Here is a 26,210-nt window from a genome sequence, read left to right as displayed (position 1 = left end):
GCGGTTTGGTTACAGCCAGAGCCTTTGAAAAAGGCAAGACTAGTTCTTTTTATTAATGCTATCCCTTTAAAAAAACAATTACAGACATTTCTTAACCCCCGAACACTGGACACTAAGAATATAAGCCAAGGTAACAATAGATCCTTTTTTTCACTTCCCCCAAATATCTTTGTAGCTACAATCTGGAAGAGTATTCACTATTGGCAGAATGAAGTCTTTCATTGCTAGAGTGTGCATTTTTCAACTCTGGTAAATTGGGGAATGGGAGAGACCTGGATGGGGTCCCTGGCATAACTGTACTTTGTGGGAAGAAAAAGTGCTTGGATCAAGTAAAATGCGGTCAGTCAGAAGCTGACTTTGCCAGAGTAGGAAAAAATTCAGTGTTAAATGATATTCTGATCCCCATGGAGAATTTGAGATAAAGATTTTAGCTTCTGGAGGCATAAAAGAGGGCTGATGGGCCTCATGGCTGAGATTTTGATGTTTCCCTAACCTTGCAATAATTCCAGAGTTAAAGTGTATTTTTGTGGGCTCTTTTTGGTTTTGTTTGTTGTTGAGATATTTTGTCTATCCCTACAAAACAGACATAGGGCAGGGACAGATTGGTTAACTTGATCAACTTGGAGAGATCAAGTAATCAAGTATGTAATCAAAGTAATGGGAGAAAAAGAGAAGTGGCTTCAAATATTTGAATTGTAGTACTAGTTTAGCCAAGATTTAGGAATAAACTATAATCTTAGGAAAGTCGTTTGCCATCTCTGGCCTCAATTCTTCATCTGCAAAATTAAGAAAGTGAATTAAGCCAGTGATTTCCTATGTCTGTCTTCTAGAATGTTCATGAAGTTTATAAACATAAGATTTCTCATGGGCCATCCTGGGCCATTCTCAGTTGTCTAACTTCGATTCTAACCTTTTCTTTCCTCTTCAAAATGCATATGAGAATTCACGTGAGGAAGAGTACCTTTATTTTCCCACACACAAAAAAATCTTGAACTGATTCCATCAATGTGCAAAAAACCCACAAATCATTTCCAGATGTATTTACTTACTATTAGGTATAATACTAATTTGCTGGTAAAAATTTACTTGAAACTTTCCTCATTGTTGCCACACAACCATATGTGGTACAATTTATTATTTATTACTGAGTGACTAGGTAATTTCTAAGATACTTTAGATTATCAATATCCTAAAATCTGAAACTTCTCCTCAAACGAAAATTGAAGAATTCAGTCGAGGGCTAGCTTTATGCAGACCTACTATTAAAGGGCTGGAAACCTGAAACTGTTGAAAATCTGTGGCTAAATTTCTGAATTACTAAACATAAGAAACTAGGAGAAACATTTTACTGTTGGCCAAGGGAAACATCATGATTCCATACCATTCCAGATCCATTCCTTGTATGGTTTTCTGAAGTCAAATTAGGATACTTTTTCTAAGGCATTCATTTTAAGTTTTGACATAAAACGTGAGTGATCAAAGAGCACTGTTTCCTATCCTCTATGCAAGAGCATGGATGATCTGTAATCACTCTGTCTGTGTGTCCCCATGTGTATGGATGGGTATGTTTTGGATGAGGGAAACATAATGAGTTATGTGAGCCCTCCCAGAGTCTGGAATGAAATACCTGAAAACCAGTCACCTCTGGCTTCCATCCATAACCTGCACAGAATTGGGTGGCTTAGCTCAATATTCTCTGAAGAAATTTCTATTTGTGAGATGAAATTGAACAGCACTTACAAACTGGACTCTGATAAAGAGAGAGATTTTTTAGTGTTTCTTTAAAACTCTAAGTAGCTTTCCCTAATAGGCCACAAATCATAGGGCACTCTCTCTTACCCAAACACAGCCAGGCTCTAGAGCCTTGTTTGTGAGATGGAAGCCTGTGAATTGGGTGTTTTGAGCAATCTTGGTGTCTGATTCTACTGATTTTTAAAAATTAATTGACTATAAATGATTGATCTAGGGGCCTATGTGGCTGCCTTAAGCCTTGCTTAAGCTGTTATTTTATCATGGCCACGACAACATGGCTGCTCACTTTGAAACTGTGCAAATCCCTGTTTTGTGCCACATATTTCCTATCACTTGCAAGTGGCAAACTCACATGGTATGTTGTGTAACAAGGGACCTTTCCCAAGAGAGATTGGAAAAGAGAATTTGAAACGCTGTGGAAGGCTGAAAATTAAAGTGTAACACAGGCAGAATTGACAGGGAGATTTTCTCTGTTGCTGGGGGGCTTATTAAATATTGTGGGTCTTACTGGTGTTCGGTGTGTCTGATACAAGTAGGAAAGAAAAAGACTCAGGCTGCATGAGAAGGCCATGGTGAAATCATGTCAACATTATCTCATTTTTCATAGAGCCTCGTGCTACTGAGATTTCACAACATGCATAAATTGAGACTGTCATCTTTTAAAACTGTAGGTGTACATTTGGGATGATTTACCTATGCTTTTGCCCCAGTTCCCATTCCCTGTGAGAGACGCAAGCCAGGATTTTCAGAAATTCATTTTCAGAAGTGACTACAGACAATAGAATACTAGTAAATATCAAAAAAAGCCCAACTATTTGGAAGAGGTTTTACTTTGCAAAATTTAACTTATAATTATTGTAAAAATGCATCCCTGTAATTTTCAAACAAGAGTTCAAGTTTGGGACCAGCATTGTAGCACAGTGGGTTAAGCCACTGCTTACAACACTGTCATCTCAAATGAAAATGGTAGTTGAAGTCCTAGTTACTCTTCTTTGTTTCCCAGCACGCTTCTAATGTGCCTAGGAAAGCAGCAGAAGATGGCCCAAGTACTTAGACCCCTGCCACCCACATGGGAGGCCTGGATGAAATTGTGGGCTCCTGGCTCCTGGCAGATCTGACCCTTGTGGACATATTGGGGAGTGAACCAGAGAATGTAAGATCTTTCTGCCCACCCCTGTCACCCTGACTTTCAAAGAAATAAAAATAAAATCTTTAAATAAGAGTATAAGTTTAAATTCCAAGCTTTGGTTATTCATTCGGTTGATTATTTTCAACTCAGTGATGATTCTTTGTTAAAAACGATGGAATAAAATTTCACCACATCTTTATCTGATGTGACTCAGTGAGATGGAATAATAAAATAAATAATGAATATTATTTAGTTACATCACAAGTTTCACACACATTATCTCATTAATTATCACTAGATTTTGACTTCATGTATCTTATGATCTTATTTATCACTCTATCTCTAATGCCTTGCATAGGGCATGGCGCATAGTACATGCCCAATAAACATTTGCTGAATGAATGACCAAATCACTTTGTGATATAGGCAGAACAGATATTATCCTTTTCCCCTTTTTATCAGTGAAGCGACATTAGAAGTTTACTTGCTCAAGGTCATACAACCAGCAAATGCTTGTACCAGGCCATGAACACAGTTCTTTGGACTCCAAAACCTAAGCTTTTTTTCAAAACTACTGGACTATGTACTCTGATTCTGGCATCAACTGGTAAACCCCCAAATCTCCCTGAGCTTCACTGACCTTCTCTGTAAAATAATAGAAGGCACTATTTCACGGCTGTGAGGTCTCCCCTAGGTTTGTGGGCTTACTCTACAATACATACAGTGTTATTCTGGCTTCTTAAAGCCTTATATTCACTTTAAAAAGTGGTGCTAATGGGGGAGTCCAGAGAACCTAGAGCACCAGGTGATCTAAGAAAGGGAAGCCATGGGCCCCTGTCACAGGTACACTTCCCAATACCAGAGAAAACTTCAGACTAGAAGCTTCTTCCCTTAGGAAGTGAGAGACATTGTTCTCAGGTTGGTTTCCCTTGTAAACAGTCTCTGAGGAAATGCATTTTTTTCAGACTGGTAACAGGCAACTACTCTAGAAACTTTCTAGCAATGTTGTCTGCACCTGATGGCCTTGCTCACTCAGCTGAGTCATCTCCCCATCCCCACCTCTTCCCCGCTGACACGCTCGATGCCTTCAATCCTGTGTTCAGTGGCTGGAAGCAGGATTAATCTTTTATCATGAATTTATTGAAGCAGTCTTCCTTACACATGCCATCGAGAATTTCAGGGATGGATTTTAAATTTGGATATTATAAAAACAAATGAAAATACCGCGATCCCCACCACATTTGTGACTCCTTTGCAATGCCTTTGTAAATATTTATCTAATTGTGATTTGGAGTCTGACTTTGTTTTAAAGAACTGATTAGTCCTGAGAGCGATACGTTGTTTTCCAGCAAACCCAAATATAAGCTGAAGGCCCCGTGTATATTAGTCCCTTTAATTTCCTCCAGCTGGTTGCTTGTTTAGAATGTACACAAATGGAAGATGTCAAGAACATTTAGTCATTATACCTGTTGTGGTTAGCTTTCCCCACAATGCACGACAAAATCTGATTACAGAAGGACTGAGAAATGAAAGCTCAGCTGGAATTAGAGACAGCTGTCTGAAGAGTAGAGCATGTACTGCAAAAGAAGCCTTTGTGGCTGCATTCCTCTACAGACTGTACTTTCATTTATCACTACAGTTCCCAAGACAGACCCAGATCTCTGGCCAGCACTTACCCAAAATTTCGCACCATGAAATTGTGAGCATTTCTAAGAGCTGTGTTGTTCAACAGGATCCTCAAATTAAACAGCATCTTCTTTGGATTGTGAAAAGGAAGATTCTATGTCTTGAAGACTCCACAGCAAGTTAGCCAGTGGAGGCCGCAGCTAAAAGCTAAGAATGCTTCTGATTGCAGTGAGGGATCAAAGGTAATACCACCCTTCAACTACCTTATCAGATCCCCTGGTTAGAGATACTACCGGGCAGGGTGCAAGAGCATTTGAACTTTAAGCTAAGCTCTACCACTCTGAACTTTTTTTTTTCTTTTGAAAAGGAACCCTGACTCTTTTGGTGCCCAACCTCCTCATTTTTCATAATATATTTATGCTGTCACATGCTTGTATAAAATCGGTTGACAAGTACTCACTGAGCATATAATATATGCAAGGCAGTGCAGTGCTGGCTTCTGTAGGGGTACATAGAAATAACTCATTCAGAAAATGTGAATTGGCAGTGCAAAACCCCAGGTATTCACATGACAGCCCTGAGTATTTCCATTGATTTCATCTTTCTACCTCAAAGTCTCAGTCTTTCTACAAAAACAAATGGAAAAAAATACCCTGGAAGCTTTTTTTTTTTTTTTTTTTTGGAGGGGTGGTTGGCAGGGAGCTAAACAGGGGACAGAGGTATAGTAAAAAGATCTCAGCCCTGGAGTTCCCTCTGTGCCTTGTACATAGATCTTCAATAAATAAATCAATAGTTACCTACTGATTCTAGCAGAAGCCCACAGTCTGTAAACTCTGCAAAGATGAGATCATTTGCCTTCTCTGACCTTAAAGTCTACTTTGGTATCTGACAATGCATTGACTTTGAAAACATCCAATTTATAACTGTGGAGAAATAAATGAATGTGGAACTGAGGACGGTCCCTTAGTGATCTGGAGAGGCTGCTAGGGGAGAATCTTTCTTCACTGCTACTGATTGTGGGATCCTGATTCCTCAAAACTGGAAGGAGCTACAGAAGAAGAAAAGGAACCTTTGAGTAGACCCAGAGAAAGGAACAAATAGGGTGTGTAGCATAAGAACAAATGATTCAAAAGTGAAGAGATGGATCCACCCCATCATTGACCATTAAAACAAAGCCCCAGTCACCACCAAGGATGCTATGAAAACACAAAACCACAAATGTCTGTTATATCCCCTACGGCATTCGGTCTTCCCCTACATACTTGCTACTTAATGCAGGCACCCACAGCTGTCTTCCTGAGCATGAGTGCCCCACATTCCTCACCCTTCGTGTGGGCAACTATGAGGTACATTCTACACATTCCCTCAAAGGTCCCCTGTGGCACTGAACTTCAATTGTCCACAACAGTGACCTGCTTCTAAGCGTACCCTGTGTTAACTGGCTTCCCTTTTTAGTCTCACTTCTTCACTACCCTACCAGTGCTTCCTGGGATCACTTCCCAAATAAACTATTGAACCCAAACCCCCTTCTCAGTGTTGGCTTTTGAGGAAATGCAACCTTGCCCCTGGTCCACCTCCCAATGATTTTTCAACAAATCTGCTTCTTATTCTCTTTGCTTAGGCCCTCCTATCTTTGACTTTGTACCTGGGCTTTCAGTGTCAACAACGGCCTTGCATACAATATCACACCCTTACACACAAGTTGAGGCCCCATTAGCTTGCAACTAGTGGTTTGCTGATAAATGTTTAATAAGCAGCTCATTGAAAAAAGAAAATCAGTTCTGAACTGTAGCATTGTCTGATTTTTGTGGTGTAAAACCTCTCACCACAGCCAACTTCAAGCACTAATGTGATATCATTGAACATGAAGTTGGGAAGACAGGTGTAAAATTGGTTCTTGTGAGCCACGGTGAGCTAGTTCACATATACCATTGCCCAGAAAGGAGGATTATCTCATGGATTGGGAAGGAATATTGAAGGCAAATTCCTGAGTATCTTGGAAGCCAGATTATGGAGCTAAGAATTTAATCTGTAATCAAAGGGAGATTATTAAAGTTTTGGAGCTGAGGCAGACAAGTAGACAATGTCACTATCTCTATTGTGTTTTTAAAACATTCATCTAGTGGTATCATGTAAGCCAAGTGGGAGGAAAATGGAGGCAGATAAACAAAGAGGTTATTGTGTGATAAAAAAAAAAAGACCCGAACCTATATCAAAGTTGTGGAGATAACTAAAAAGGGGGGGGATGAGTGCAAGAGAGATTTAGGGATTAAAATCCTCCCAATGGGACAACTGACGGAATGTTCAGGGAAGGGAGATGGACAACTTAGTGAAATCCTAGGATTTCAAGTTTACCCTACAATTCCAAATAGTTAAAATGTTACCAGTGAGGATTAAACATGACAATAGGTCTGATCTGATTTCATCATCATTTAAAAAATCATCTATTATTTTTCACTTTATGTATCTGTGTGAGAGCAAACTGTTGAAATCCTTACTTAATGTATACTAACCTGATCTTCTGTATATTAAGATAATCGAAAATGAATCTTGATGTGAATGGAAGGGGAGAGGGAGTGGGAAAGGGGAGGGTAGTGGGTGGGAGGGACGGTATGTGGGGGAAGCCATTGTAATCCATAAATCGTACTTTGGAAATTTATATTCATTAAATAAAAGTTAAAAAAAATACTAAAAAAAAAAAATTCTAAAAAAAAAAAAAATGTTACCAGTGAGGATTTAAAGAGTGTTGGTTTCCTGACATACACAGCTTTGTAAGTATCATGTATGAACTTGAAATATTTCTTTGAAATTGCCACTGTGCTTCTTTAGAGAAACTCAAGCCTCAAAGAGGGAATCAATGTGATGTAAAGGTAATAATGATGAAACTGATGTGTGATAACCAAAATAGACCTATGGCTCACTCATTGACAAATGGTGAATTTGACTAAGTCAGACCTGAGACCCTCAGAACCCTCATTGGTCCAATGAAAGGTTTTAATAAAATTAACTATTGGCGGGCGCCGCAGCTCACTAGGCTAATCCTCCGCCTGTGGCGCCAGCACCCTAGGTTCTAGTCCTGGTCGGAGCACTAGTTCTGTCCTGGTTGCTCCTCTTCCAGTCCAGCTCTCTGCTGTGGCCCAGGAAGGCAGTGGAGGATGGCCCAAGTGCTTGGGCCCTGCACCCACATGGGAGACCAGGAGGAAGCACCTGGCTCCTGGCTTTGGATCAGCGCTGTGTGCCGGCCATGGCAGCCATTTGGGGGGTGAACCAATGGAAGGAAGACCTTTCTCTCTGTCTCTCTCTCTCTCTCACTGTCTAACTCTGCCTGTCAAAAAAAATTTATCTATTACAGTGCTTGGTAAATTTTAACATGCTAATCAAACATGAGGTATAGCGTTTAACAGCCTGAGCATAGCTACTGTCAATAAAAAAAAAAAAAAACTATTGCAAATTTGAGCTTTACACAAACAAGGCATATGGCTGTTACCGCAATGAGAAGCTCTGATTTATTTTAGAGTGTTACTAATTACATAAATAATTTGTGTAGCCACTTGTCTGGAATCTTGAAGAGCCTGAGAAACTACAGAATTTGCATGCAAGTACAGATGTTGGGTGAATCTTCCCAGTTCTAAAGGACTGACGCTGGTGATCTATTATCCACTTGATAAGAACAAAGAAGCTTGTAACCCTATCTGAGACCAGTAAGCCATCCTGTAACCAGGAGGGGAAATAGTCTTAGAATGAAGCTGTTATTGGTAGAGTGAAAGAAGGATTTATCACTGATTTGCAAAACCAACCAACCTCATTATGCTCCCTACCACTGACACCTTTATGTAAAATAACAAATGCCATTTTTGTTTAAATCACTCTGAATTGGAGCTTTTGTTACTGGAGGCCAAATGCATGTTAATACACAATTTAGCTTAGGTTTTTGACAGTATATAACAGCAAGGGGAGGAAAAATCCTTCAAAGATGTGAGTTCTAGTTCAGAACCTATTGTCTATTTATTGTACTTGATATTTTTGTCATTTAAAAAATTTCAAGTTAGCACAGCATAAACTTAACCATTTTGATATACAGTACTGACTGTAACGCATGTATAGATATCTGTAAACACCACCGCAATCAAGAAAAAGAACAATCCCATCACCCCAGAAAACTCCTATTTTAAATCCCATTGTAATCATACCCTCTTTTATCCCTAATCCTTGGTATAATGATCTTTTCTCTCTCCCCTACAGTTTTGCCTTTTCCAGAATGTAAAATAGATGTATGTAATTTTTTGAAATGGGTTTCTTTCAATGAGTATAAAGGCTTTGAGATTTATCCATATTGTGTGTATTACTAGTTTATTCCCTTTTATTGCTGAGTAGTATCCCTTTGTTTGGATATATCAACTTATTTATGCATTCTTTCATTAAAGGACATTTGGATTGTTTCCCAATTGCGGAGATTATAGAGCTGCCACAAGGTTTTGTGTGTAAATTCTTCTTCTTCTTCTTCTTATTATTATTATTATTTTGGAAAAGCAGACAGGGGTTGGAGTGGGGGGGCAAGAAAGAGAGAGAAAGGGAGAGAGAGAGAGAGGGAGAGAGAGAGAATGAAACATCCCTCCATTGATTTGGGCCAGGCCGAAGGCTGGGAGCCAGGAACTCCACGCAGGTCTCCTATGAGGGTTACAAGGTCTTAAGTACTCCAGCCATCACCATTGTCTCCCAGGGTATGCATTAGCAGGAAGCTAGAATTAGGGCCCAAATCCAGACACTCCAATATAGGATGCAGGTTTCTAAAGTGGCATCTCACCTGATTCCCAGTATATAGATTTTTGTGTGAACATAAATTTTATTATCCTTTTTAAATATGTATTTTATTTATTTGAAAAGCACAGTGACAGAAAGAGTGGGAGAGACAGGGAAACAGAGAGAATGAGAGAGACAGAGAGAGAGATTGATCTTCCATCAACTAGTTTGCTTCTCAAATGGCCACATTGACCAGAGCTGGTCCATGCTTAAGCTAGGTGCCTGGAACCACATCTCCCATGGGGATAGCAGAGGTCCAAAGCACTTTAGAATTCATCTGCTACCTTCCCAGACACATTAGCAGGAAGTTGGATTGGAAACAGAGCAGCCAGGACTTGAACTGCTGCTCCCATATGGGATGCCAGCATTGAAAGTGATTTAATCTATTGTGTCACAATGCTGACACCAGTTTTATTTATCTATTTATTTACATATCTTGGAGTAGAATGGCTATGTCAAATCGTAGCAATGTGCTTAACTTTGAAGAAACCATCACGCTGTCTTACAGAATGACTGTATTGTTTTCTAGTTCCAGCAGTATTCTATGAGAAGTCCAGTTGCTCCATGTCCATGTAAGCACTTGGTACTGTCAGTAGTTTTCACTGATGCCAGCCTAATAGCTATGGAGTACAAATTTTGTTTTTCATTTGCATTTCCTAAGGGCTGATAATGTTGAGCATCTTTTCATATGCTTATTTGCCATCCATATGTATTCTTTGGTCAAATGTCTTAAATTTTGTGTCTATTTATAGCATTACATTTTTTTAAACTAAACTTATCATTCAATTTCATTCCATGAACTTTTATTTTATTTTTTAAAGACTTATTTTATTTATTTGAAAGGCAGAGTTTCAGAGAGGCAGAGGCAGAGAGAGAGAGAGAGAGAGAGAGAGAGGTCTTCTATTTACCCGTTCACTCCCCAGATGGCCGCAATGGCCAGAGCTGAGCCAATTGGAAGCCAGGAGCCAGGAGCTTCTGCCGGGTCTCCCATGCGGATGTAGGAGCCCAAGGACTTGGGCCACCTTCCACTGCTTTCCCAGGCCACAGCAGATAGCTGGATTGGAAATGGAGCAGCTGGGACTCAAACCGGTACCCATATGGGATGCCAGTACTGCAGGCAGCAGTTTTACCTGCTATGCCACAGAGCTGGCCCCTAAAATTAAATTTTATTTTCTTATTGTTTAGTGTGTGTGTGTTTTTTTTTTTTTTTTTTTTGATACAAGACTCTCATTGGATATGTGACTTGAAAATACTTTTCCCAAGGCTGTAGCTTTTCTTTTCATTCTCCTGACAGGGTTTTCTACAAGGCAAAAACTTTTTAATTTTGAGGATTGGCATTGTGACATACTGAGTTAGGCTTCCATCTGTGATGGCAGCATCCCAGATGGGCACCAGTTCAACTCCCAGCTGCTCCACTTCTGACCCAGCTCCCTGCTGATGGGACTGGGAAAGCAGCAGAAGATGGCCCAAGTACTTGAGCCTCTACCACCATGTGGGAGACCTGGAAGAAGCTCCAGGCTCTTGGCTTCAGCCTGGTCCAACACTGGCTGTTGTGGCCATTTGGGGAATGAACCAGTGGGTGGAAGATTCTCTCTTTCTCTCTGTCTCTCTGTCTCTCTGTATCTCCCTCTTTCTGTAACTAACTCTGCCTTTCAAATAAATAAATCTTGAAAAAATTCAAAATTCTGATCAAATTCAATTTACCATTTTTTCTTTTTATGGATCGTGCTGTCTATGTTATAGCTATTTGCATAACTCACAGGCACAAGGACTTTCTTCTATGCCTTCAGAATATGTTACGGCATTATTCCTTACATTTATAATCCATTTTGAGCAAAATTTTGTCTAAGGCCTGAGATTTAATTTCAGGTTCCTTCCACTCCCACACACAACATATGGATGTCCAACTTCCCTTTTCATAAGAGCCCTCTATGTCTCAGGTCATACCAACATACTGAAGAATCCAGAAATCTCTATGCATTAATATTCTTGGAACGCTTCTTAAGCCGTAAAGCTCCCCCTGATTATAAGAATGTATTATTTTGTGGTTTGGATCTGCATTGGAACTGGCAATAGGGAATACATTAGAATTATGATAGTAAAGGAAATCACCTATCAGCTGGCTGCTTTTTTTTCTCTTTGCACATGCGCACATGGGTGTGTCTCACCCAAAAAAGTTCCTGATTTACATGAAAATTGCTTTTAAATTAATAGATGGTAATGACATTTTGTCTAAAAATATGATGCTGGAGTGTTTTATTGCTACATTGCCACTAAGCATTTGTTCAAATAGGCAAGCCCTAGGGGCAACTGGGAATTATCACCAGCCCCTTTCCTACCACATTCTCTCAATGGAGGCATTTGAAGAATGTAGACAGGGTCCCCCATGAGGATCAAATTTACGAGCAGATTGTGAGATACTGATGATCAAATTCAAGTGTAATCTTTCTTCTCTCTTGTCATATACATCACATTTCCATCTAAGTCATTCTTCTGTTAAACAATTACTCTGGCAATTGCTGATTTTCAGCAGATCATCAAATTTTCCAGAGCTTTATGGACAGAATCTCAAATTTTAAAACTGATGCTTTTGATTTTTGTGAACTGTTAAATTTTGGCATAGAAGATAAGAATAGGAAATTCACACCACAATTTATGAAATAGGAAAATGGTAAATAAATATAGTTAATGATCCAACTTTATGTCAGAGGTGGATGAGACACAAAGGGCGAAGTTCTCTTCCAAGGGTCCCCTTTTATTTACTCAAACTCTCACGCAGAATCCTAGAGTCATCTCTTTGGCCACAGGCTAATTCCAACTCCTCCCCCTTGGAAGTGCAGAGGTCAGGCTGTGTATAAAGGAGATTTATTAGCAGACCAAAGGCTATCAGGCTTTAAGTAAACATAGAAACCACAGAAGTTCAAAGCTCACCAGTGTTTCAAAAATCATTCCTGATGCTTCCCTGGGAATATCAGACACTCCCAGCGCCAGACTGCTGGGGACCCTGTGAAATCATTGGCACTGATTGCTTCCTGATGACCAAGGCTTGGTCTAGAGGCAGTTGTCCCATTAATAATTTTCCTAAAAATATTCTTGAGTCCAGGACACATGCCATAGGTATCCTCAAAAGTCACTTCTTGGTGAATCTCTTCCCTGCCCCTTTCTAATTCTTGGTGAAATCTATAATCATCTTGGTGGTGGTGCCTCTCTCCAGACCCTGTTGGGAAGTCCTCTTGGCCTGCTCTTTTCTTAAACCAAAAGCTTTATTTTTAATATATTTGAAAGGCAGACAGAGACAGAGAGATATCTCCCAACTGCTTGTTTACTCCCGAAGCCAAAAACAGCCCTGGGTTGGCCAGACAGAAGCCAGAAGCCAGGAACTCCAGCTAGGTCTTCCAAGTGAGTGGCAAACACTCAAGCATTTAAACCATCACCACTGCCTCCCAGTGCATCAGCAAGAAACTGGAATTGGAAGCACAGCTGGGACTCAAATCCAGGCACTGCACCAAATGCCTGCCCCCTTGACCTGCTCTTGATTGTTTTATTACTCCATATCTGCTAAGCAAGTGATCTGTCTTCACCTTAAGCTACGGGATAAACACAGCCTTCTTCTCTTGAGGCTGTTCCATGGGTAAAAACTCTGTAGCTTGTAAAGATAGCACCTATCTGGGATCCAACAGGGGTGGGGAATCGTTTTTCTGCCAAGGGTCACTTGGATATTTATAACATCATGCACAGGCAATACAAAATGATCAAATTAAAAATTAGCCTGCTATAGAATTAGTGAATTTTGAGTCCTGACTGCAATTGCTTTGGTAGGGTCAGACCAAATGATTTTGTTGGCCTTAAACAGCCCAGAGGCTAGATATTCCCCAGCCCACTCTGGAAGATAGACTATGGGTGGCCGGCGCCGCAGCTCAATAGGCTAATCCTCCGCCTGCGGCGCCGGCACACCGGGTTCTAGTCCCAGTCGGGGCACCGGATTCTTTCCCGGTTGCTCCTCTTCCAGTCCAGCTCTCTGCTGGGGCCCGGGAGTGCAGTGGAGGATGGCCCAAGTCCTTGGGCCCTGCACCTGCATGGGAGACCAGGAGAAACACCTGGCTCCTGGCTTCAGATCAGCACGATGCGCCAGCCGCAGTGCGCCGGCCTCAGTGGCCATTGGAGGGTGAACCAACAGTAAAAGGAGGACCTTTCTCTCTGTCTCTCTCTCTCACTGTCCACTCTGCCTGTCAAAAAAAAAAAAATGATAGTCTATGGGAATCATGTCTCCAACACAAAAGAGAAACAAGCCCTTTTTCATGTAGTCATGTTGAATATTTGGATCCCGGGTCATGGGGGTAAGGCACTCACTACTACAGATTTTATCCTTCAGAGTGCTTTAACTGAAGTTCAGTATCATTTCTTCCAGGGAACCAAGATGTTGATGGATTCATAGATCACCCCCAGTTATTACTAAATGTATTTAAGGAATAAGCAAATTAGCTGAGAAGCAATATAAGGAGAGTGAATTAAAAGTGGAGAGTCTGTTATAGGTTGGAGACTTATACATTTTAAGCAAATATCTCTGAGCCTCAGTTTTATCCTCTGTTAACTGGTGGTACTAGCAACTCCTATCTGTGATTTTGTCATGTCTATGAAATGTGCTAATGGATAGAAAGCATTGTTAGCATGATACCTGGCTCTGTATTCAATAAACGTTAGCTTTTCTTAATTACTACCATCAATACCCAGTAGTTGGCTTATTCCATTCTATTTCTTTGAAATACAAGTTTTGATGTGCCCTGCTTTCTTTTATCCACTCTCTGGAGTTGTATTAAAAGTACCATTTCAACACTATGAGAAACAGTGACTTGATTAGCCCTTGTCCTGACTGTTGATGAACAACTTAATACTTTATCCCTTTTAGTATTTTTTTTTTGTTCTACTTAATACTATTGGTTGAACTCTTTAATTAGCACACAATTATTCTTAGTTGTTTAAATTTAACTGAAAAGTGATCTCTGTTAAATATAAGAGTGGGAATAAAAGAGGGAGGAGATGTACAATTTGGGACATGCTCAATTGGACTTGCCCCAAATGGTAGAGTTAGAAATGTGCCAGGGGATTCCAATTCAATCCCATCAAGGTGGCATGTACCAATGCCATCTCACTAGTCCAAGTGATCAATTTCTATTCACAATTGATCATAATGATAGGATTAAGAGTCAAAGGGATCACATAAACAAGACTAGTGTCTGCTAATACTAACTGATAGAATTAAAAAGGGCGAGAACGATCCAACATGGGAAGCAGGATACACAGCAGACTAATAGAATGGCAGATGTCCTAAACAGCACTCTGGCCTCAGAATCAACCCTTAAGGCATTCGTATCTGGCTGAACAGCCCATGAGAGTATTTTAGGCATGGAAAGCCAAGACATTCTGGCAAACAAAACGAAACAAAACACCTAAATGAAAGATCTCTGCAAGTGAGATCCCAGTGGAAAGAATGGGCCATCAAAGAAGGAGGTACCTTTCTCTGAAGGGAGGAGAGAACTTCCACTTTGACTATGACCTTGTCTAAATAAGACTGGAGTTGGCAAACTCAAATGGCTTCCATAGCCTTGGCAGCTCATGACAAGAGCCTAGAGTGATTACTGACGCCATAAACAAGAGTGTCAATTTGTTAAGTCAAAGACAGGAGTCACTGTGCACTTACTCCTCATGTAGAATCTCTGTCCTTAATGTGTTGTACAATGTGAATTAATGCTATAACTAGTACTCAAACAGTACTTTACACTTAGTGCTTCTGTGTGGGTGCAAACTGTTGAAATCTTTACCTAATATATACTAAATTGATCTTATGTATATAAAGATAATTGAAAATGAATCTTGATGTGAATGGAATGGGAGAGGGAGCGGGAGATGGGAGGGTTGCAGGTGGGAGAGTGGTTACGGGGTGAAAAAGCCACTGTAATCCAAAAGCTGTACTTTGGAAATTTATATTTATTAAATAAAAGTTTAAAAAAAGTACCATTTCAAATCACACTATTGTCCTCTAAACTACTAGAAAATGGGAGAGAAGCAAATGCAATGCTTGTTAGTGAGGACTACGATGTGTTTTCTTTTTCTTTCTTTTCCTTTGTTCCCTAAATGATGGGAAAACCAGGACCTTTGTCCTCCCTCAGTATTTTACCTGTCTCATATTACAAGTTTCTAATCTTTTATTATCCTTCTGTGACCTGGTCATGCTAACCAACCTATCCCATTTGAGATGACAATGAGATAAAGCAATTAATGATTCTTAAGTGCTTCAAAAATACAAAGGACTCCAATAAATGCCATGAGTGATGATTGCCTTTCAGTGTAATGAAGAAGCATCATAAAAATGGATCATAAAAATTTCTTCACTACCATGGCCACTACTCTTTCTTACTAATTAAAAATTACAAAGACGACCTATTTATTTAAAGCAACAAAGGACACAAAAACATTCCGGTTATTTTTTAAATTAAGTTCCCCCAATCACTTGAACCCAAAGTGACTCTGAAAACATCGACAATGCACTTTGCAAAATGTGCGTGAGAATAATGCATCAAGATTACCTTCAATTCCTAATGACATCACAAAATCCTTCCCCACCCTAGGCTTTTTTTCTGCAATGAATGTGCTATTCATATCTTTTCCACACCTATTAATTAGTTTACAGACGCTCCTTAACTTCTGATGGGGTTACATCTCAATAAAACCATTTTAAGTTCCAAATATTGTCAGATGCTTTTAATGCACCCAACCTACTAAATACTACAGCCTAGCAACATAGTACACTGTAGAGTACCAATTATTTACCCTTATGATTGCAGGGCTGACTGGGAGCTGCTGCCACCCAGCACAATAAAGGATAGCACCACACATCACTAGCCCAGGAAGATCCAAATTCAAAAGTCAAAGTGCTTTCTATTGAATATGTATCACTTTCACATCATTGTAAAGTCAAAAAGTCATAAATCAAACCTTCTAAGTTAAACTATCACAAGTCCACATTGTCTGTATATCACCATCAGGTATCTGTTCCTGTGCACTGTGCGTCATAGCAGCAGGTCACTAGACAGGGAGGATAAATAATCCAGATAACCTTGGGCTAGGAAGGGGACAAAGGGTGAATTCATTTATTGAGTTTAGAAGAGACTATTTCATCAACTTAAAGTGAAAGCAATTTCCTAGTTTTCCTATTGTAATTTCTAAATGAATAGGATTTTAAACCTGCAGCTATACCAACCATACCTGGAAGTCCACTTTTTTTGTGTGTTTGGAGAAGCCTGAGGACTCCACATAAGACATGTGAGGGATGCAAATAACTGGAATTTCACTGGAGGGCCTGGACATATTCTCAGCTCAGGATTCAGGCTTTTTGGGAATCAAATGCATATAAAAGTCCTATGCAATTTTCAGAACATTTGGTGCTGCTTTCTTATTTTTTTCATCCAAACAGTGCCCTTTGATTTGACAAAGTGATGTTGGCACCTGACACCATTCCTTAACTTTATAAAGTGAGTATAATTAAAAGTTATTTGCGTTCAATTATTTGCTTATCTGCTTCTTTGATTGTGCTTTCTCTTTTCATCAATACCAATTTTAGCTTCATTTAATCAAAGTAGTGAAATAATTAGATAGATAAGAGGTTTAAAGTAAAACTGATGCATCAACCTTGATAAGATCCTAAGGCCTCCTGGAATATCAACTTTTTTTTTATTACTGTTCTACCTAAGATTCACCTTGATTTTTATATGCATTTTAACTTTGCAGGGGTGGTTACCAAGGCAATTATTAAAATCATATAAAATGTCAAGGCAAGTAAGAGTAAAATGCTTCAATATATAACATTATAGGGAAATTCAATAAATGTGTAGAACCTGACAAAGTTTTACATTCAATCAGACACTGGGTCAAAACTGGTCATTTAAAACTACTCATCAGATGAAAGGAAAAATCTTAGACTATGCATTTATTAAGCTCTTGCTGTAGGCATAGTACCTTCCTTACTAGATTCATAAGAGGTCTGAGATCATTGAAGAATTAGAAGAGATAAATATCTTAGTCCCACTCTCTCCCCAAGAGGACCAGAGAGGTACAGTGACTCTTTGAAAATCAGATAAAGGAGGGAAATAAGAGAGAGAAAGCAAGTATTAATTAGAGTGAGAAACAGAAAACAGCGTCTGGACTCCTAATGGAAAACCTTTCTACTATTGATTGAGAGAAAAGGAGAGTCTTCCCCACCAAATATCTGAACCTCTTCTCTAGATATGTATTTTGAGAGTCTCAGTATAGTCTTACCTGCTTTCCACCCCCCCCCCCTTAACCTTTCAGAGCAAGGTCATAAGCATATGATCCGGTGGATGCTCCTACCTGGAGCTTTGAATCCTGAAGGATGATAAGGAAAGAGCCTGAGAAATGAGATTTCCTCTGATGTAACTGACCAGTGGTGGTCACTGTGTCCAGTGGATAGCGTCATCTTGTTGTGGTGACTAGGCCCAGTGGTGCTGTGGACTACAACACTGACAACAGCAACACCCTACCCCATCTCCTGCTGCCTCCCCTCCCTAGTTTCCCACCTTCGTTCAAATATTCCTCTTCAGAATTTTGGTTAGTTCTATGAGTTCCTGACAGTTTCCCACTAAATCCTCCCCTCCCATCCCAACAGAAACTGGAATTACAAAGTAATCTGCAGGCAGCAGACCCTTGTGGAAAATTGAAAACATTAAGATTCATTGGCCGGAAGCAAAACTTCCCCTTTGAAACACAACAGCAAAAACAGTTTCCTAAACAATTGTCTATGTTCACCTGGAATGCTCTTTGAAATTATGATTCAAGGAGAGTAGTTTGAAGAGCATAAAGAGCTCAATGATGGCCAGGGAGATGGCTGCTTCCTATAAGAAATAGCTTAATGATGAAAAAGGTCATTTGACCCAGCAGAACTGAGATGGTTAAAGATAAATTCAGATTTTGACTTGATCCTGTGTGATAATGAATTACAATATCAGTAGTATTCATATCTCTGACAGGTTTCTTAGGTGCATACTGTGGCATTATCTGGGTTAGATTGAAAGCTGGAAATTTGATATGGAAATATATGAGAGAATTTAGAGGACCCTACCAATGCTGAACCCTTAATTCTCACTGAATCTCTCTTGCCAGCTTAAGAAACCTCTCCTACCTGGCCTGATGAAACTGTCCTACCCTTGATTGAAAATGTTCTTTTGCCTGCGGAAGTTACCTTGCAGGATGAAGCCAGCTCTCTTCATTCTGTTCCCTCCCCCACCAATTTTCAAGATTTTCAGATTTCAGCTTGATCTTGGGGAGGGGTGGAGGGGTGACAATAACAAAGTCAGAAGCCAGAGAAGGCCAAAGAACTTATGGATTTCTATTTTATATTGGAAAAGCTCTGGGAAGTATATATGAGAATAAAGATGCTTGCTTAAAGATGAGAAATGTAATTTTAACAATTCAAGTTTTCATTGTAGATTTCACAGCTAGAAGTAATCTAAGGAGTGAGTAAGGTAAACGCTCCCAGCGAGCAAAACTCCAAGCAGTGCACCTCACTGCATGTTACTGAAAAGGAGGGAAGACTTGAAGCAGGGATCTATACCAATTCATGAGCAGTGGTTAAAGGTTTGGCCAGATAACTCGGGACACATCAAGGACAAGATGAAAAGTAGAGGGGACTGGCGCCGTGGCTCACTTGGTTAATCCTCTGCCTGCAGCGCTGGCATCCCATATGGGTGCCGAGTTCTAGTCCCGGTTGCTCCTCTTCCAGTCCAGCTCTCTGCTGTGGCCCGGGAGTGCAGTGGAGGATGGCCCAAGTGCTTGGGCCCTGCACCAGCATAGGAGACCAGGAGAAGCACCTGGCTCCTGGCTTCGGATTGGCACAGCGCTGACTGTAGCAGCCATTTGGGGGGTGAACCAACGGAAGGAAGACCTTTCTCTCTCTCTCTCTCTCTCTCTCTCTCTCTCTCTCACTGTCTAACTATACCTGTCAAATAAATAAAAAATTTTTTTAAAAAAGCAGAAACAAGGAGGTTTTGAGAAACATGTGAATAGAACTTTCAGAGACTGAGAATATTGGTGTCCCTGTGAATGCACACAAGAGGTACATGGTGTGTAGGATCTTTTATGTCTGTCCCGTTTATTACTTTGTTAAGTATGTTAAACTGCATCTTAAGGCCATAAAATAGGATAATTTTTCCTATATTAATAGCAGCTAAACCATTGAGAGAAATGCATGTTCAGTGATGTCTCGGTATCAATCACCCCAGAGGTTTAGGTGTTCTGCCAGGAAAATGTTGACTAGGGCAATCTTTTTTTTTTTTTTTAAAGATTTATTTATTTATTTATTTATTTGAAAGGCAAAGTTGCAGAGGCAGAGGCAGCGAGAGAGGTCTTCCATCCACTTGGTGTTTCACTCCCCAAATGGCCACAACAGCTGGAGCTGGGCCGATTTGAAGCCACGAGCCTGGAGCTTCTTCCAGGTCTTCCATGTGGGTGCAGGGGCCCCTATACCACAATGCTGGCCCCAACCAGGGCATTTTATTTGGTGGGCTTGCATGTATTTTATATCTGCCCAGTATGTGAACTTCCAACTAGATTCAAGGATTTTAGTCATGCCTTCTTTATTAAAATCTAGAGAGATGAAGAGACCTTCCTAACACCAGGAAGTAGAGGGAGGAAAGAAATCAGAGATATGTCAAAGAACTGAAAATTAAAAAAAAAAAAAAAAACAGAAACAACAAACAACAACATCAAAAAACCCACCAGAGCTCTATACTCTCGTCTGATAGTTTTTTGAAATATTTATTTATTTGAAGGACAGTATGCCGGCTGGCACCATGGCTCAGTAGGCTAATCCTCTGCCTGCGGCACGGGCACACCAGGTTCTAGTGCCGGTTGGGGTGCCGGATTCTGTCCCGGTTGCTCCTCTTCCAGTCCAGCTCTCTGCTGTGGCCCGGAAGTGCTTGGGCCCTGCACCTGCGTGGGAGACCAGGAGAAGCACCTGGCTCCTGGCTTCGGATCAGCACGGTGAGCCAGCTGCAGCGGCCATTGGAGGGTGAACCAATGGTAAAGGAAGACCTTACTCTTTGTTTCTCTCTCTCTCTCACTGTCCACTCTGTCAAAAAAAAAAAAAAAAAAAAAGGCAGTATGCCAAAAAGAAATGGAGAAAACGTGGGGTGAGGGGAGATCTTCTGTCTGCTGCACTCCTCAAATGGCCCCAACAGCCAAGGCAGAGCCAGGCCCAAGCAGGAAACCTACAACTTCCTTTGGGTCTCCCATGTGGATGGCAGGGACCCAAGCATTTGACCCATCATCTGCTACCTTCCCAAGCACATTAGCAGGGATCTGGATCAGAAGCAGAGGAGCCAGAAGTCCAACCAGCACACCAATATGGAATGTGGGTGTCTCAAAGTAGTGGCTTAACCCTCTGTATCACAATGCCCACTTCTTATCTGACAGTCTTATTGCTGTAAATTTATAACGAAGATTTAGGAGGTCATTTGTTAGTGGGGATTTATTTTTTTTTTAGAGGAGACAGAGAACTGATTTGTCTTTGAACTCTTTTCCTAATATCTAGAAATCTCCGATTGTGTGAGTCTTACAAGAAGGCAGCAGCTCAGTTCCCACCAGAGAAGTCAAAGGCACAGAATGCTTCCTTTCTCCACCTCTTGGCAAAGTGGATATGAGCATGTGAATTAGCCCAGCCAATAGGATGCTCCCACCTAGGACTTTGTTCTAGGGTATGTAACCAAAAGATGAAGGGACAAGGAGATTAGAAGCATGGTGCAAGCAGTAGCTGCATGCAGCAGTGGCATTCCAGTAAGAGCTACCCCATGGGGCCAGTGCTGTGGTGTAGTGAGTAAAGCCATGCCTGCAGTGCTGGCACCCTATATGGGTGCCGGTTCGAGTCCCAGCTGCTTCACTTCCGATCCAGCTCTGTGCTATGGCCTGGGAAAGCAGTGGAAGATAGCTCAAGTACTTGACCCCAGCACCCACATGAGAGACCTGGAGGAAGCTCCTGGTTCCTGGCTTCAGATCGGTGCAGTTCTAGCCATTGCAGCAATCAGGGGAGTGAACTAGTGGAAGGAAGACCTCTCTCTCTCTCTTTCTCTTTCTGCCTCTCTGCAACTCTTTCAAATAAATAAAATAAATCTTAAAAAAGAGTTACTCCTACTGGGTATCGTTTCTTGATTTCTTTTTATCCCCCTGTCCCTTATTCTCCAATTTTCCACTGAGTCTGTGCACTAGCTGACAGCCGCAAGTGCTAGATTGATACACAGGAAAGCTGATTTTAATGGGTTACATCAATGAACTCTCATGCTTTCTGAATTCTAGTCATTAGAATTCCAGCAGGAGACTGGAGGGAGGGAGTGGAATGAAATCAGAGTATTTATTCTCATGGCTTTTTCCTTATGACACCTTGGGTTGTCTTGCTACTCTCAAGGTGGCCTGCCCTACCCAATTTTCTCTCCTTTCAAATTCTAATAAATTCTCCATCCCTTCATCTCTTTGGGCCAAGGGATAGTAACAAGTTCAATGCTGTTAGCCCTGGATCCTTGCACTATGTCTTGTGTCTGTCCTAACTCCTTTCAATCCTTCACAATTAGTTCTTTTGTAAATAAATTCTTCTTAAATTATCCTAATAAGAGGGTGTCATTGTTAGTTGGAAACCGGACTGATATGTTTTCAGGTACACTCCTTTTTCAGTTAATTTCATGTCAAAGAAACTCAGCATTCTAAGAGCAGGATAAAGACAGGGGTGGGGGGATCTCATGTGTGGTTGAAAGGTGAAATTATCAGTAAATGAGACTGAATGTATCCAAGGAAACCTGCTAGGAAAAAGTCACCAAGGAAAGGCGCCGATAAAAATGGTTCAAAATATACTTAGAGAATTTTCAGGACTGATTTCCAATCACAAAGGGCATGACTAACAGCTGATGTGAAAAGAAACGTCTGTTCACAGACATACAGTTGCTGCATGGTAGGGTCATTCATTTTTAAGTGTCTGACCAACATTAAGCCTTGCCACCCCATTCCTCTCGTTCTTCACACAAAGTAAAATGCACATAGCTTCTTCCAGGTGTCTCCTCCCAGTTTTCTTTGCTGTCAAAGAGACACAGCTGTACCATGTTTGGAATGCAGCAGCATGAAAAAGCTATTAATCTGGCTCCATCTAGATGCACCAAGTCTAACTGCAGGCCTGCCTTCAGCTTAATTATATCACAGTGTGTACAAAGTAATGAAACTTTAAAAACATCGGCCATGAAACACAAATAATAGGAATTAAAACTCTGAGAGAAATATTTAAAGGGCTTGCTGAAAGCCAGACACTATAGATTTTGTACATATCATCTTATTTAGACCACAGAACAATCCTGCATATTAGAAGTTATAATCCTGATTTGACAGATGAAGAAACAGAGTAGGCAACTTGCCCAGATTACTAAGCTAATAAGTAGTAAAACCAGAATTCAAGACCATGATATCCCACACCTATTCCCTAAGTTGGGGTTGTGTGTTCTCCTAGGGGATGGGCAAACCAATCCATCTTGGTGGAGTAAAACAAATAATGCAACTTGTAGTTACGTTTTTCATTTCACTATTGAAAAATTTCCATTTTTGTGTATGCTTTACAATGTACACAACATGAGTATTAGTACAGTAGTATACGCATATAAATGCACCATTATCATTACATTACATAGTCCTTCAAAGTAGCCATTCAGAATATTACCTCATCATATAACTACACAGACCTCTCAAAACTCTTCCTTTAGAACTGTGTCCTGAATTAGCTTGTGAGCCATCCAAGGTCATCAGGTCCACTGCTTTATCATCACCCCTTATTTGTTACTCCAAATTACGTTTTTTCTTCTTGAGCATATTTTATGTTCTCATCAAATTTTTAAAAATATGAAAGTCAGAGTTACAGATAAAGACGGCAAGACCGAGAGAGAGTGATCTTCCATTTACTGGTTCACTCTAGATGGCTGCAATGGCCAAGGCTGGGCCAGGCCAAAGCCAGGAGTCAGGAGCTTCCTTCAGATCTCACCAGGGCCCAAGCACTTGGACCATATTCGACTGCCTTTCACAGGTACATTAGCAGGGAGTTGGATCAAAAGTGGAGCAGCTGGGACTCGAACTGATGCTCATAGGGGATGCCGGTGTCCCAGGCGGCAGCTTACCTGCTACACCACAATGCCAGTCCCTGTTCTCTAAAATTTAAACTCCAAATTATTCTTTAAAATAACTTTGTTGGCTGGCACTGCAGCTCACTTGGCTAATTCTCCACCTGCAGCGCCGGCACCCTAGGTTCTAGTCCCGGTCGGGGCGCCGGATTCTGTCCCGGTTGCTCCTCTTCCAGGCCAGCTCTCTGCTGTGTCCCGGGAAGGCAGTGGAGGATGGCCCAAGTGCTTGGGCCCTGCACCTGCGTGGGAGACCAGGAGGAAGCACCTGGCTCCTGGCTTCAGATCGGCGCAGCGCAAATGGCCCAAAACGGCCATTTTGGGGGTGAACCAACGGAAGGAAGACCTTTCTCTCTGCATCTCTCTCTCACTGTCTAACTCTGCCTGTCAAAAAAAACAAAACAAAACAAAACAAAACAAAAAAACAAAAAAAACCTTTTTTTTTCCAGGATCTAATGAAAATAATTCTGTTTCCTAAATGCAAAAACTGTAGATTTTCTACTGCCACGTCTTTTTACCAGAACATACCCTAGGTTCTGGAATTCCTTCCAAAAGAAGAGTCAAAGCACATTCTTAGCAGTTGCAATGATTCTAGGCTAAATGATCTCCCAAAGAAAGGGAAATGTCTCATCTGAATGTGCCAAGTCATCTCTAGCAAAAAGTAATGTTCACATCACTGGAAAAAAATCACTATTTTACTCACGCATGATGTAATGGAGGGAGTTCAATTATCAGTGTCATATAAAACTAGGTTTGGATACTGCTTCAATATTTTCTAACAGGACAATTTAAGGGATGAGTGTTTGACCTAGTGGTTATGATGCCTGCATCCCTTGTCACAATGCCTGGGTTTGATTCCCAGTTCCAGCTCCTGACTCCAACTTTCTGCCGATGTATACCCTTTGAGGCAGTTATGATGGTTCAAATAATTGGGTTCCTGCTGTCCATGTGAGAAATCTGGATTGGGTTCCCAGCTTCTGGCTCCAGCCAGCCCCAACCACTAAGGAGAGTGAACCAGCAGATGGGATCTATGCCTCCCTCTCTTTCTCTATCTCAAATAAATACATATATATATTTTAAAATCACAGATCACTAACATTTTTGTAAAGTGATGTAGTAATTCCTTGTTTTCAGGATTGAGTTGCGAGATGAGTTCAGTGAGATAGAGAATCAGATATAGCAGGGTCTTATAGGCTCTTGTTATGACTTTGGCTTTTATTTTGAGAAAATAGAGAAGTTAGTGGAAGATACTGAGAAATGGGAAGCATGTATGTTTTGCCTATAAGAGGATCAGTCTGGCTCCTGGGCTGTGAATATTGCGTAGGGTATAAGCAAAGACATCAATTAAGAAGTGGTAGCCCATTGGTTGAACTCTTTACTTAACACAGAATTATACTTAGGTGTTTAAATCCAATTGAAAATTGATCCCTGTTAAAAATAAGAATGGGAATAAGAGAAGGAGGAGATGTATCGTGTAGCATATGTTCCCTCAGACTTACCCCTAAGGGTAAAGCTAAAAAATTGCCATGGGACTCCAAATCTCATTAAGTTGGCAGGTACCAATGCCATCTTACTAGTTAAAGTGATCAGTTTAAGTTCATAACTGATCATAAAGATAGGATTAAGAGTCAAGGGGATCACATACATAAGACCAAGTGTCTGCTAATAATAATGGATAGAATTAAAAAGGAGAGAATGACCCAACATGGGAAGCAGGCCACACAGCAGACCAATAGAATGACTAATGCCCTAACAGCACTCTGGCCTCAGAATTAGCCCTTAAGGCACTCAGATCTGGCTTAAAAGCCCATGAGAGCATTTCAGGCATGGAAAGCCAAGACACTGTGACAAAAAATGACCTACATGAAAGATCTCTGTGAGTGAGATCCCGGTGGAAAGAAGGGGCCATCAAAGAAGGAGGTACCTTTCTCTGAAGGGAGGAGAGAATTTCCACTTTGATTATGGCCTTGTCTCAATAATGTCAGAGGCTGTGGACTCAAGAGGCTTCCATAGCCTTGGCAGCTCATAAGAGCCTTGGGTGATTACTGACTTCATAAATAAGAGTGTCAATTATTAAATCAACAACAGGAGTCACTGTGCATTTGCTTCCCATGTAGAACCTCTGTCCTTAATGAGTTGTACAATGAGAATTAATGGTAAAACTGGTCTTCAAACAGTACGTTATACTTTGTGTGTCTGTGTGGGTGCAAACTGTTAAAATTTTTACTTAGTATAGAGTTGATCCTCTGTTTATTAAGATAATAAAAATGAATCTTAATGAAGAATAGGATGGGAGAGGGATTAGGAGGTGGGATGGTTTGGGGATGGGAGGGTGGGTATGGGAGGAAGAACAACTATAATCCAAAAGTTGTACTTATGAAATTTATATTTATTAAATAAAAGCTTTCTATAAAGAAAAAATGAAAAAAAAGAAGTGGTAGCAATAGTCCATGTGAGAGGTGATGGTGTTTTGAAACATCACATAGAAGTGATGATACATGATTGAATTGGAATATATATATATATAATACACACACATATGATTTATTTATTATTCATTTGAAAGTCCTGGGCCAGTGCTGTGGTATAGTAGGTTAAGCCACTGTCTGCAATGCTGGCAATTTCACATGGAGGCCAGTTCAAATCCTCACAGCTCCACTTCTGGTCCAGCTCCCCACTAGTGCACCTGGTAA

General features: G+C 40.7%; 1 protein-coding gene across 2 annotated transcripts in view; it reads right to left on the bottom strand.

The window, feature by feature from the left end:
- OTC (ornithine transcarbamylase) overlaps nucleotides 1-26,210 on the bottom strand; it is a 96,952-nt gene that overhangs the window by 61,960 nt on the left and 8,782 nt on the right. The window contains exon 1 of one of the 2 annotated variants that reach the window (XM_002719837.6): nucleotides 4,558-4,737. The exons of the other annotated variant lie outside the window; for it this stretch is intronic. Within the exon in view, the coding sequence (XP_002719883.1) occupies nucleotides 4,558-4,634 (77 nt within the window). The 5' untranslated portion in view covers nucleotides 4,635-4,737. Of the gene's footprint in view, nucleotides 1-4,557; nucleotides 4,738-26,210 lie in introns of those variants that run through there. 2 annotated transcript variants of the gene reach the window in all.

The sequence above is a fragment of the Oryctolagus cuniculus genome, chromosome X (genome assembly GCF_051225735.1).
Source record: "Oryctolagus cuniculus isolate XC-2025 breed Fujian yellow rabbit chromosome X, ASM5122573v1, whole genome shotgun sequence".
Classification (NCBI taxonomy): Eukaryota; Metazoa; Chordata; class Mammalia; order Lagomorpha; family Leporidae; genus Oryctolagus; species Oryctolagus cuniculus.
This window is presented reverse-complemented; position numbering and strand designations above follow the sequence as displayed.